At 36.9% G+C, this 13,979-nt stretch overlaps 1 protein-coding gene across 1 annotated transcript; it reads left to right on the forward strand.

Moving 5' to 3' along the window:
- The first annotated feature begins 3,352 nt into the window (after positions 1-3,352).
- Positions 3,353-13,393, forward strand: LOC140144227 (cornifelin homolog A-like). The gene is made up of 5 exons (XM_072166044.1): positions 3,353-3,486; positions 8,543-8,701; positions 10,139-10,202; positions 11,633-11,772; positions 13,195-13,393. The coding sequence occupies exons 2-5, from the start codon at positions 8,636-8,638 to the stop codon at positions 13,285-13,287; spliced, it is 363 nt and encodes a 120-aa protein (XP_072022145.1). The 5' UTR covers positions 3,353-3,486; positions 8,543-8,635; the 3' UTR covers positions 13,288-13,393.
- Positions 13,394-13,979: the final 586 nt, after the last annotated feature.

Here is a 13,979-nt window from a genome sequence, read left to right on the forward strand (position 1 = left end):
GCCACGATATCGATATGTACCACGGTAGAACGTGACCATTTTACTTTGACCTCTTGAAATTAATTGATATTGAGTACAAATTGACTCCAGATATCTGAGAAAAAGTAACCAGAAAGTGAGATAAATTGGGCTGTGACCATGACGGTCCAACAATCGGAACAATTCCCGACAGAGTTTCGGCATACAATAATACAGGACATTGTAGCACTCATACAAACTAAGAAAATGCCTTGTTTACGATGTTCGTGACGAGCTCTATACTTATCCTCGGTACGCCGCCAATAATATCTGATAATATCGCGTATCGTCCATCACTAAATTCAAAATCTTACACGTATAAGAAGTCGTGGTGTTACAAATCTAAAACGTCTTTACATATTATTGGTCGATGTTTGCAACGCGTAAGATGATTGGTAGGTTGTGATCTCTTACTCTGTGATTCGTCAACTTAAAAATCCCGATTCATTCTTACACGTGTAAGATGCAACCTTACACGTATAAGATGCATTCTTACGCGTATAAGATGCAATCTTACACGTGTAACCTTACACGTTTGTCTTACACGTTTTCATACAGATCAACACTATAAACTGTGACAATAATTGTGTTTACATTTTCTTATATATCAAGCAATGGAAAATCCCAAGAATTAATAGCCAAATGTGATCTTGGGAATTCCCAAGCCTTCATTATAACATTAACCTTTCTCATTACATCACTTCCTTAGGGGAATTCCATTACATCATTTTCACTTTACAACCTCAGGGTTTTTTCAAATATTCCAAATTAGATATGATTCAACTAGTTTTGCTCAATTTGAGAGGGGAATTCCCCAAAAATTTCATCACTCATGTAACTTTGTAAACAAAGATAAATCTTCAAATTAAATTACTGAGGGCACATCACAATATATATTAAAATAAAGAAATATTAAAAGGTAAATATATGCTTATACCAATTGTGCTCACATTGCTATTTTTAGACTTTGTCAATTTATTTCGTTCCAATGACCGGTCAGAATGGGAAACTTTGAAAATTCATAATTCGAAAAGTTTTTGACCGATTTTGACCATTTAACCACCAAAATACTTCTGTTGATGAGTTCTTTCCAGACAATAATCTTTTGTAGCAATAGGTGCAACATGAAATTATGATGGTCATCCCTAGTATAACATTGGTTTAGTGTCAGTTATTTGTCAAATTCATGTAATGAATTGACAAAAATACACAATTTATATATCTTTATATTATACAATGCTAAATCGTGGGACAATATAATGTTAGAGCACTTTGATTATCGTCATGTCACTTAACGTAGCGAGGAGATATGACACCGAAAAGGAATGACATTTATTTGTCTTTATACTGTGATAACTTTACATTGTAGAAAGTTGAACTGTTATTGTTCCTACTAATATGCATATATGATTAGCCTTTGAGTTGGAGTAGACTTTTGTCTAACGGAGAAGTTATTCATCATCAACGGGAACAAAGGAAGACTACTCAACAGGAGATCGGAATTAGTATCAAAGTGTCACCATCAAAATAAGTTCAAACTCGCAAATTTCATCAAGGATATTATGTAAGTATTTCTCTCACGTCCGCTATACCCGTCTTATTCCGCCCTCTATGATAGACCAAATTTCCCTCTCACGTCCGCATTAACAGGATAAGCCCTTTGGCAGTGGCGGATTTAAGCTGTCAGCAAGTCAGCAAGTGCTGACAAGGCCCTCTGTTATTTTGGCAAAGCCCCCCCCCCTTGCTTTTTATTGCTTTAATTGTTTTCTGCAAAGTTCAAAGGTCCGGTGGGTAGAATAGTACTGAAATGGTTATACCCGTGCATGCAAGAGGACATTCTATTTATGCCTGCATCTTGAAAAGTTTCATGCGCACGTATCTCATAACATTGGGCCGAACTAATGATCACTATCAAATTTTGTTCTTACTCTCCTCCCGACAAAAATTCAGGTACCTTCCTGATTTCAACTCTTTACCATTGGGCCCCAGGATATTTTGCTGACAAGGCCCTTTTCCTTAAACCCGCCTCTGCCCTTTGGTAAGTTGCTAATAGTCCGCAGTTGTCTGATGATCGCATTAGCGTGAAACAACTTTCGTTCCGCAAGTTCTTCTCGTATTTATTTATTTGTTTATTTTATTGTTTCCATAATCAATTTTGAGGTGGTGGGTTTTGGTAGCTGACGGGTAGAAGGGTGTCTTTTGGAGCTACAAACAGTCAAAATCAATGGTCTTTTTTTGGCCTTCTGGTTGAAATGAGCAATTTAGGGGTCTTTCAGAGCTGAGATTTTCAAAAGTGTCTTTCAGCGCTCTGCTTTGGAAACATTCAGGTGTCTTTCGTAGCTGTACGGTCCAAAAGCAGGGGTCTTTGGGGGGAGCATATCTGTATGGTCATTTATGTTGCATGTAGTTCAAATTTGCAAAAGTATATAAAAAGTCCAAAAATTTAAGAATTTGTTAACGTGACCAGAATTCGGGTACTCAACTGCTATGTCGTCCCTGTATTAATGTATGGAAGTGAAGCATGGTCAATAACAACAGACATTAAAAGGAGATTGGAGAGCTGCGAGATGTGGTTCCTTAGAAGAATGATGAAGATCCCGTGGACTGATAAAGTGTCTAATGACGATGTCCTAAGTAGAGCAAATGTGAACAGGAAGCTGTTACGTGAAATCAGAATTAAGCAGCTCAAATTCCTTTGTCATATCCTCAGAAAGGATGGTTTCGAGAACCTAGTATTGACAGGAAGAATAGAAGGAACAAGGAGCAGAGGCAGGAAGAGAGTGATGTGGTTATCAAATCTGAAAGACTGGCTAAAAGAAAGGGGAGCTGAACATAAAGCGATAGAGCTTCTGGAGATGGCTTATAACAGAGAATTGTGGCATAACATGATCACCAACGTCTTAGGATATGGCACCTAGAGAGAGAGAGATAAAAAGTCCAAAAATTTAAGAATTTGTTAACGTAGCGGTCAAAAAAGGTCTAAATTTGGGAAAGAAAGTCCACTTTTCACAGAATTGCCCCCCCTTTGAAAAGAGACCACTTTTTCAAAATCAGCACCCCCCCCACACACACACACATACCCACACAAATCCTGGCTACGAGCCTGAGGTACCCATTTGAAATGCACACTCCATGTGTAAAAGAATAAAGTCACGTCTTTCAGAGGTTAGAGGTTGTATGGATTTCAGCTGGAATAGCCGAATTTATTGTTGCGACTTATTCAGCGGTGAAAAATCATTTCAAGTAATATTTTGTATAGAAATTTGTATCCATATTAGGTTACGTGATATCACGTCTTGTCATTGCCAAGTTAAGTTATTGTTATTTAGATTAAATGACTTCAATTCTGGTCCTATACATAATATATCTAGGTGCGCATTCAGTGTGAATCGATTCATACCAGTAGGAAATATACCGGATCGACACAACCAGGATTTGGACAAGAAGAACAAACTTGTGGAATCACAGGTATGTGCTTTGATTAGGGATATAATTATACCAAACGGTGTTACAGTTTGTGATTGAAGGCGCAGTGTACTTGAATAGCTAATATTTTTAGTTCATAAGACTTTTAAAATGAATTTTGTTTTTAAACCTGGCATTATTTGTGATGATAACAATTGTCCCAACTTAACCTATTTGGAATCAGCCAGGTTCGTTGTGCTTGTAGGGCAACGGAGGAATTTTGAACTCACTACGTTAAACGGCCAAAATAGTCAGACGGGTTTTTTTATTTATTAATACTTCATTATTTCGGTTTATATGGACAGAAACCTTCCCGACAGTAGTTCATTTGTAGTACTAATATTTTTTCATCATTTTTGGATAACAAATATTTACAGAAATCATGCATTGTGGCTTTGAATTGTACACAATTTGTTGTCAGCCAAGCCCGTAGCCAAGATTTATTGGGGTGGTGCGGTTACGGCTCTGATTCAGGCGAGTATGATGATAGGATCCATATTGTCCAGTTTTAGCCAAATAACTAAAACAATAATTATGCAGTACTTAATACTTACCGGGTACATATATTAATCTTATGAGTCAGGGAAGCCAATAATCGCATTTTTATTTCACAGGTCTTGCATTTCTTGAGTTAAGGTCAATAATATAACAAAACACAAGTTTTGGGCGTTTTCCTCCTCCCATGAAAATTCATGCATATATGGTAGAAATGACACACCTTATATCAAGCCAAGGGATGCCTTGATATCACATTCCTTTTGTGTGTCACCTTTATTTGTCTCAATATTTTAGTGTAAACACCGATAGGTTATGCTACCCTCTGATCCGCCTTGAAACTCCTATTTACTTGAGGGCCGATATAGCAGGTGTCAGGTCGAAATGAAACTAACTAATATTTGGACATTTCCGTGCCGTTTTCCAGTGGTGTAGATTTCTTTTTACCATTGGCTGGATGGTGTGGGAAACTTGTCTTGAAGTGTAGTAAATCCAGCACCCTTTGGCAATAAAATATGTTTATCATAGTGCAGTTATGCTGCACAACAAACATGATTCGACATTTGCAGTACTGAAACCAGGTTAACAGGAAATTACTCCAGCAAAATCAATCGATAAAGTCTAGCCCATCCTCGACATTGAATGGTGGACTGCACTTATGCCCAAATATGGCACTTGCCAATCAATGATCACCCACTTGAAATCCCCTAACTCGCTACACTGACCAAAGTTATGGACAGATATGGGAGATGTGTTTCCTGTTATCTGTCATTTACATATCAGGGAGGTACGAACATTTGCAGATGCCCCACCAACTCAGTTTTTAGCCTACATGTAATGTATACATTATGCTTGATGAACAGCAAGTCCAAAATATCTGTAAAGTGGTTTAGTTTTAATGCCCTTCGGAAGAGAGCGGTCCACAAGTGATTGATAATCGTTAAAAGTTCCATTTGATTTACACAGGGAATTTTGCAGGCCATGCCGTGCCCTTCCTTACTAAAACACCAAAGTGCGAATATTTTCAAACATCTAAATTATTTAAATATTTAGGACATGTTACAAATCTATATTTTCGAGTACAAAAATATTGTCCGGTTATTTTTCACACAGTAACGTTAACTAGGCAATGCCCTAAACCTATAACATACACTGTTTGCAGGGGTCATACGTCAATGGTGAGAGAACTGTGTATTGTGTGTAGACAAATGAACAGTAACTGCAGTATGTGGTATAAATGCGAGCGAAATATGGTACAAAAGTGGAATTAATTCTCGCGAAGTGCGCAAAATTGGCACTTTTTAGGTTGAAATGGTCAAATATGAGGTTAATTTGGTCAGAAACCCACATTAAGACGTCAACATTTTTGGGGGGATGACTGCAATGACCACCACCCCCTATCAGAATGTTGCCCCCCCTACGAGATCTATGCCTATGCTCTCTTCTGTAGTAATCTAGAGCGTTTTTATTTAAAAGGTGCACTAAATGCCCACCTACCAAAAATCTTCCCCCTTTTGGCTTGCCAAAAATCTCTTGTTTCCCCTCCTTTTGATCTGCCGAAAATTCCCCACCTTTTTACTCTGAAAAATATTGCTTGCCCTTTCCCTCTTTATGCCCACCCAGGAAGAACAAATAATTATTGCACAGTCCCTTATAGAACAAACTTAAAGGCCCATTCAGTGATCCCAGCGCAAGTGAATAAAAATTGGTCATTCAAATTGTTATTAATTTTGGTATTTTTGAAATGAAAAAATTGGCAAAAAACGAAGAAAACAGCAGTATTGACGAAGTTGACGCCCCATTCAAATACATGTAGGCCTAGCTAATTTATACACTGTCAGAATATGAATTACAGATTCATGTAAATGTCTTACTTTGTCTTAAATACATGACATTCGGCTGAACCACTAGCAGGCTATGTTAGCACATTATGACAAAGACAAAGGTACCAATCCTTTGAATTTGGATAATTTTTACGATCGTCCGAATGAGCAAATCACTAATAGGCCTTTAAATATCAAGGTCTAGAATATAGGCCTAGATGGAATTTCTATTCAGTCTCATTTAATAATATTTTATTCCATAGAAATTGGAATAGATTCCCGACACAGACGATATAACAATACGCTTGCCTTAGGCATGTTAGGATGAATGTAAACATGATAAATGGCAGCATGGAATACGAAATAAATAGTGAGTTGTGATACCAAGTGGAACCATTGCAGTTCTACCATTATTATTACAAGGCGTCGGAAGCATTACATACTATTCTGTATATTAATGACAACACGTATTTGGAGTAAATCGTGTTTGAAAATCTTTGTGCCGGATTTTGCGTCAAAAATACCCAGTGATACCAGTTTTCAATAGAAAGAAGACAAATGGGAGATCTGTGTATATGTACTCCCAGATGACCAAACTAGTTTGCAGTGAGCAGATGGGATCTTAATAATAATAATAATAATAATAATAATAATAATAATAATAATAATGATAATAATAACTAGGCGGCTACCCGTATTTGACCTCAGATGACCCCTGGTGACCCCGACATGACTTTCCAAAAATTTGGCTCTAAATGTTGACTGTACCCACCTAGTTTCTTGCCTATACAACAGTTTTTAGTAATTTGACCTCAGATAACCCCGGATGTCCCCAAAATGACCTTCAAAAACATTTGTTTTAAATGTTGACTGTACCCACCAAGTTTCATGACCATACGACAGTTTAAGTTATTTGACCTCAGATGAACCCTGGGTGACCCTGGATGACCCCAAAACGACCTTCAAAAAATTTGGTTCTAAATGTTGACTGTACCCACCAAGTTTCATGTCCATACGACAGTTTTAAGTTATTTGACCTCAGATGACCCCAGATGACCCCAAAATGATCTTCAAAAATTTGCCTCTAACTATTGACTGTATTTTAAAACCATACGACAGTTTTTGCTAATTTGACCTCAGATGACCCCTAGATGACCTTGGGTGACCTTGACCCACTAACCAATACAAACTTGTTTTGTATGGGGTCAAGCTGCACCCACCCACCAAGTTTGAGGAACGTGCCACCCCTAGTCTCCGAGAAAATAGGAGGACAGACACACACAGAGACAGATAGACACACAGATAATAATAATAATAGGCACATTCTCCGATAAAGTGTTCAAAATGCCAAATATGTGTCGCCCATAGTTTCAAGTCGTATTCAGACTTGTTTCTTCAGAAAGAAATAACTTTTATTAATCATGTTAATATAACTTATACTTAGGAGTTGCTTTTTAAAATGTGTGAGGCTAGAGGTTGTAACATGCCTAGAAAGTATAAAACAATAAAGCTGATTATGCATGTCCATTGTGTTCCTCCATGTCGCCAGCCAAGGTGTGTTCAGTATAACGTGTCCCTGCTCTCTAAACATGCGCGCACATAATGGATTATAGGTACTTTTCATTAGCTGGTATCATGCCCTAATTATAAAGTATAAATCATCACAACACAGATTATTAAATTTTTCCAACAGGTCTTTCAGACTATGTCGCCAATATTGTTCACAGATACGTTACCATATTTCTAATGGATAACAATCTGTGAAAATAATTGGCTAGATGAATGTTCTCATATATGATGGATCAAGCAGGCTCCATAGTTATATTATATATATGGAACAAAACACAATGGTTTCAAAGTAAAAAAAATCAGGGCTATTAATGGCAAAAAGTCCTGACGTTACGTTCATGCCTTCACAGATACGTTACCTACATTCTACTCTCCTCGGAAAAAACGCTGTTATAAATGAAGCCAAATACCATACCAGACTTTAGTACATTGGGTGATGACTGATCAAGTATTGGTATTAAGTCGGTCAGTTTTTACACTTGCACGATTAAGACAAAGATGGGAAAGGGTTTCACAGATACGTTACCACTGATACGTTACCCCCAATACGTACAAGTAATATTGCTCAAAAATGAAATATTGTTGAAAAATCACCCATGCATTGTTTTGTGTTCTTAAACTATTAAAGTTTACGATTCTGAATGAATTTTATGAATTCTTTGTGGTTGGCATTTTGTCATTCCTGAGACCAAACTTGGACGCTTTAACGAAGAATGGGCCAATAGCACTAATAATAATAATAATAATAATAATAATAATAACAATAATAATAATAATAATAATAATAATAATAATAATAATAATAATAATAATAATAATAATAATAATAATAATAGCACTAAAAATAATAATAATAATAATAATAATAATAATAACAATAACAATAATAATAATAATAATAATAATAATAACAATGCTAATAATAATAATAACAACAACAACAACAACAACAACAACAACAACAACAACAACAACAACAACAACAACAATAATAATAATAATAATAATAATAATAATAATAATAATAGCATTAAGGGGGTACTATCCCCCTGCCCAATTTTGTGCCTATTTTTGCATCTTTCTCAAAAATTATAGCGCATTGGTGACAAATAATAATAATAATAATAATAATAATATTACTCTTTTTTTCTTATGTCTTTCCTATTTTACAGAAAATTCATAGTCGGAATTCTTCGAGACGCCTTTTTATACCCACAATCCTTCACCAATAGCAGAGCGTAGTAAGGATACAAACTAAATAAATAATGGCCACCACGACGACAACGGTAATAACACAGCAACCTGGAGCAGGGCAGACACAGGTGGTTCAGGTATGGCTTAATTACATATCCGTCAGAGAGCCCACGTGATACCAAAAACCCAATAATCTATTAATAGACCATTCTGTCACATTCACTTATTTAAGAAATGGGGAATTTCCAAAACATTAAGGGGGTACTACACCCCTGTGGTAAATTTGTGACTATTTTTGTATTTTTCTCAAAAACTAAAAACACACTGGTTACAAAAGTTCTGTATATTGTTGGGGCAAGGAATTCAATTACTATACTGAAATTTCAGTGACTCAAGACAAGCGGTTCAGTATATATGATAGGAAATGAGGTACATCCTAGCGATACCTCATTTCTTATCATAAATAACGAACTGCTTGTCTTGGGTCACTGAAATTCCAGTGTAGTAATTGGATTCCTTGCCCTATAATATACATAACTTTTGTTACCAGTGTGTTATTAGTTTTGAGAAAAGTGCAAAAATAATCACAAATTTATCGAAGGGTGTAGTACCCCCTGAAGCAATTCATTATCATTTAGCAATATAGGCATTCCCCTATGATATTAATAACTCTGATTGAGTTTGTTTACTGTACCCGAAGGGGTTTTCCCTAAAACATGTCAACACACAAACTCTTGGTTTCCCCCTTTCTCTTATCTCTCATGAAATAGCTTCTACTTGTAAACTAAAATAAATAATTAAATTAAATTACTTAGGGCACATCACAATAATAACTATAAATAAATCAATTAATTTATAATAAATGTATTGTTGTTGATTTTGATAAGTTGTTTTTGACAAGTTCCTTATTTTTACACCATGGCTCAATAAGAAATTTAGAAAAATAAATACATAACGAGGGCTTAGAGGCCAGAAGCAGCTATGTCCATTTGTTTTCTCAATTACATGTTATAAATTACTCCTTTCGGTAACAAATGGACGGGTAATTCTGCCCTCCATAAGAAAATGTAAGTGACTTTGGGGTATACTAACTGTTCAAGTGACCATGCATATACCCCAAAGTCACTTGCATTTATTATGGAGGGCATAATTAACCGTACATTTGTTGCCGAAATGAGTAACATGTAATTGAGAAAACAAATGGACATTGCTTCTGGCCTGTAAGCCCTCGTTATGTATTTATAGCCCTCGATAGTAATTCAGCCCATTTCCTTTTTTTGTAAGACCAATTTCGGTGTCGTGAAAACGAAAAGCATTCTTGTAATGAACAAATTTGCATGTGACTTTGGGGTATTAGACATGGTCGCTTAAACAGTTAATTAGACGCAAGTGACCACACGTAGACCCCAAATTCACTTACATTTATTATGGAGGGCAGAATGAACCGTCCATATGTTGCCAACATGAGTAGCATGTAATTTGCACTTACCCACTTCTGGCACTGAGCAGTCGAAATACGACTTAATCGACGACTGTCACAAAATGTGTTGCCTTGTTTGTTTCATATACGACAGATTACGCAAAATATGAGAGATTGGAATAGCGACTTATGCGGATGCTTTGAAGACATTCCCAGTTGTAAGTAAAACGTTTTTAAAAGGAAGTTGAACATCTACTACTACACCGTCATTGCATTCTTTCAAGTTATGAATTTTAGGATTGATTTTGATCACGTGGTTTCCTATACTGTCCTTTTAGCCAGTGGTGGCACCAGGAATATTTTTCGGGGGGGTATGGGGGCAAAGTGAATTTCAGGAGGGGCAAAATCAACTAAATTTGCCCAAAATTGCCACAAAATTTGTGTAATTTCGGGGTGTTTGACTTGAAAGCGGGGGTGTTTGACTTGATATACTACCAAACAAAAACTGACAAAAAAATCGAATTTTCTTGGGTTAGTAACGTTAAAGAGGGGGTAAAGAGCATGCGCAGATCATGATTTCAGCAGCGGAGCATGCGTATATATGCGTAGTGGAAAAGAAACGGAAATGTATCTATCGTAAGGTGGTGTTCGTACAGGTACAGGTGGTGTGTTTTACTTTGCCCGGAGTGCTCGGCCTTTATTTCGAAACTATTAAATCACAGCGGAACAAAATCGCCATGCCGTGCTGTTGAAAAACTAGTGGATTCGCCCTCCTGTCATGGAAATTTCTGACACGAAGATATAGGGATAATGACGCTGTGTGGCGGAGTCGGTACACTTGTCTTTATTTCTAACTCATTATATACTAGCTATATTCATTTGGTTGACCAAATAAGACAATTATTGTTTATACTAAACGTGCTGAATACTAATTTTCAGTTTCAAGAGTTCAAGTAATAGTGTGTTAGTTGGCAACAGCTGTCCCACAGGGCTATTGTAATTGAAACCCTTACACCTGCACCCCCTATGGAAGACGTGAACTTAATTTCACACACAGGGTGTGTACATTTAAAATGGAGTCACACTTTCAGGTAACCGCATTTGCAATTCACACTCCATGTGTAGAAGACTAAGTTATGTATTCCTTAGGGGTGTATGGAATTCAACTGGATTAGCCCATTAGATAGTGAGTCATTGTTGCAGTAAAGTTAGCTCAATCGACAAAGCGTTCGACTATGGTGCGAAAGGTTGCGGTTTCAAACCCTGACGATGGTTAGTACGCTCTCGTGGAAAAATTTAATTATCTTTGAATTGCCCTGGACAATGACCTGCTAATTGCCTCGTTGTAACACGTACGAAACTCGGGGAGCTGATCCTGGTTGCGAAGGTTATTTGTGGAATGTCTAGGGTGTGCGCTCTTGAAGCAGCAAAGTCCCTGATGTGTTGTTGTTAAATGGTTTATGGAATGATGTGGGCCGTAGTGGTCAGCGACAACCTGTAAAGTGTGCCGAGGCTTTACGTCTAGACGTTGTGCCTGTGCGTAGCGCACTATAAATCACTGCGCTTTTTTGCTTTTCTTTTTTGGAATTGTGTTTATTTCATTGTAATATATATTCCTCTAACATTCTATAAATAATTTCTGTTTCAGGTCTTTTGTCGTTCTTGTGTGGACCTTACTACCAGTGTTATTTGGCGTCAAAGATGGGTGAATTCTGCTGTCTTCCATACTGTGTTCAGGGTGGTCTCATAGCCATGCGAACCAAAATAAGAGCCGACAACCATATCCAAGTAAGTAATGAAGGTCTAAGAGAAGAGTTATATAGTCCCCGTTATTGACTATTATTTTTGTTGTGAAAAGCACATGTTCTGCTGTTGCTGAAGAATCTTTTTGTAGCAGCCAATTTAGCTCAATCGATAAGGCGTTCGACTATGGTTCGAGAGGTTGCCGGTTCGAACCCTGACGATGGTTATTACGCTCTCATCTACTGGATTACATAAACTGGATGGTTAGTACGCTTTCGTGTACAAGATAACATAAAATCTGAGGAAAGACATGGTTATTATTTCAACAGAGACTCCAACCTTTCGACACATTGTGAATCCCTTCGCGGATGATTTCAACTTGGCGACAGGTAGATGCGATAGCCGCCAACGCATTCTAAACAACATCAATTCAACTGTGGACATAATGGACCTTACTTTGAAACCATCGAAGTGCAGATCATTTGTCCATCGTCAGTGGTAGTTTTAAACAGCTTCAATTTAAGATCGGTAATTCGAACATTGCGATGGTGATGGACAGAGATCATAAGTATTCAGGCGGAATAATTACCAAAGATGGAAAACCTGCTGACATCTATAATCGTACCCGTGATCTGTGATCTATGTTGACCTCCCAGATCATCCTTGGCAAACAGTCACGAACATTCCTCAATAAATTCTGCCTTCCCCTCAGCGTCCAGATCTGGTGATGTTTTGGCCAAACATTAGGAAATTCTTATCGCGCTTACGGTTTCTTTTGAGCCCAACATTATTAGCGCCCACATGAGGAAGGTAAACAAGTATGCCGATCTTGTGTCCGACCTGAAAGACAAAGGGCTCACTGTTGATTTCCTTGCTCTGGAAGTTGGAAGTAGATGATATATTTCACCTGAGAATTTGAAGGCGTTGAAACAGCTGGAAATGTCTCATGTAAATGTCTCCTTGCAAAATTGCTCTATGTACTTCTTTTAGCATAATTATTCTGTTCTAAATTTGAGCCCACCTGGCAGGAACCAACTATTTTAAAACTATAATCATGTTTTTGTCTTTTAGATGCTTTTCCACAGCTTCACATTGTATTTTAATCGAGTGCCTGGAGCCCGTGGGCATCGGGTGCGTTTGTGGTTGCGGCACGGAGGGGTGGGGTGCGTTTGTTCCATCTTTACTACTTTCAAGTCTTCCGTGCTCTATCCTCTCAGTCCCAGACGTCTGTGGGCTCCATGTACTAAATATTTGTCTTGCCAAGGATTCGCTGGTCGAGTATCCTTGTGTCTAGGTTATTAACTGCGAGCGTTTATTTTTAATGTTTTAAACTATATTGTGTTTTGTATGTAACATACTTGTTTAGTGTATAGTAAAGCTTGCTGATGAAATTAAAGTAACATACCGTATATCATAAATATCTAACTTATCTCTGTCTTTTCTACATTTTTCTTGTTAAAATTCCAGGGAAGTATCTGCGGTGATTGCTGTATACTAACGTACTGCACGCCGTGTGCTGTGGCACAAATGGCCCGAGAGCTAGACCATGTCCAGGGATAAAGTCTTAAGGGATCTGGAATGAGCGTTTATGGCGTTTCGACAGTATTTTTTGTGGAACATGAGAGCACATCAGACATATCGAATTGCATTCTGAATACGAAGAATGTCTCTCTGATATCAAATAATTTTCATTTTTTGAAAATCACGAAATAATACAAATTTTATGACAAATTTTATAAATTTTGTAAATTTTATAAATTTATGATATATTCTTAAAGTGTATGCAGCTAGGAGGAAAAGCCGACGATCAATGGAAAATTTTGACCTTTCATATTGAAGATATCGATTTTTTCCCAAAAAGACCTAATTTTTTTTGGGTGTTTGGGAAAAAAATCCATATCTTCATCAGATTTATAAAGTTTACTTCGAGTACTGTGAAATATCAAAAATATCAATTTTTAATCATTTGCCATAAAATGTGTATTACATTGCGAATTTCAAAAAATCAAAATTATTTGATATCAGAAGGACATTCTTCGTATTCTGAATGCAATTCGATATGTCTCATGCGCTCTAATGTCCCACAATTAATACTGTCCACACGTTCATACCCCTTCCCTTAAGAAGAATATTACCAGGCCAGAAAGTTATCGCGAATTAAATCTGCGAATTTAATATTAAATGTGTGAATTAAATATTAAATTTGTGAATTCAATATTAAATTTGTGAATTCAATATTAAATTCGCGAATT

The sequence above is a fragment of the Amphiura filiformis genome, unplaced genomic scaffold (assembly GCF_039555335.1).
Source record: "Amphiura filiformis unplaced genomic scaffold, Afil_fr2py scaffold_45, whole genome shotgun sequence".
Lineage (NCBI taxonomy): Eukaryota > Metazoa > Echinodermata > Ophiuroidea > Amphilepidida > Amphiuridae > Amphiura > Amphiura filiformis.

Excerpts from the sequence above, each read along its gene's own strand:
- LOC140144227 (XM_072166044.1), top strand. The coding sequence starts at position 8,636 with ATGGCCACCACGACGACAACGGTAATAACACAGCAACCTGGAGCAGGG. Across the intron at positions 10,203-11,632 it reads CTTTGAAGACATTCCCAGTT|GTCTTTTGTCGTTCTTGTGT; the intron begins GTAAGTAAAACG and ends TTTCTGTTTCAG. Across the intron at positions 11,773-13,194 it reads GAGCCGACAACCATATCCAA|GGAAGTATCTGCGGTGATTG; the intron begins GTAAGTAATGAA and ends TTAAAATTCCAG.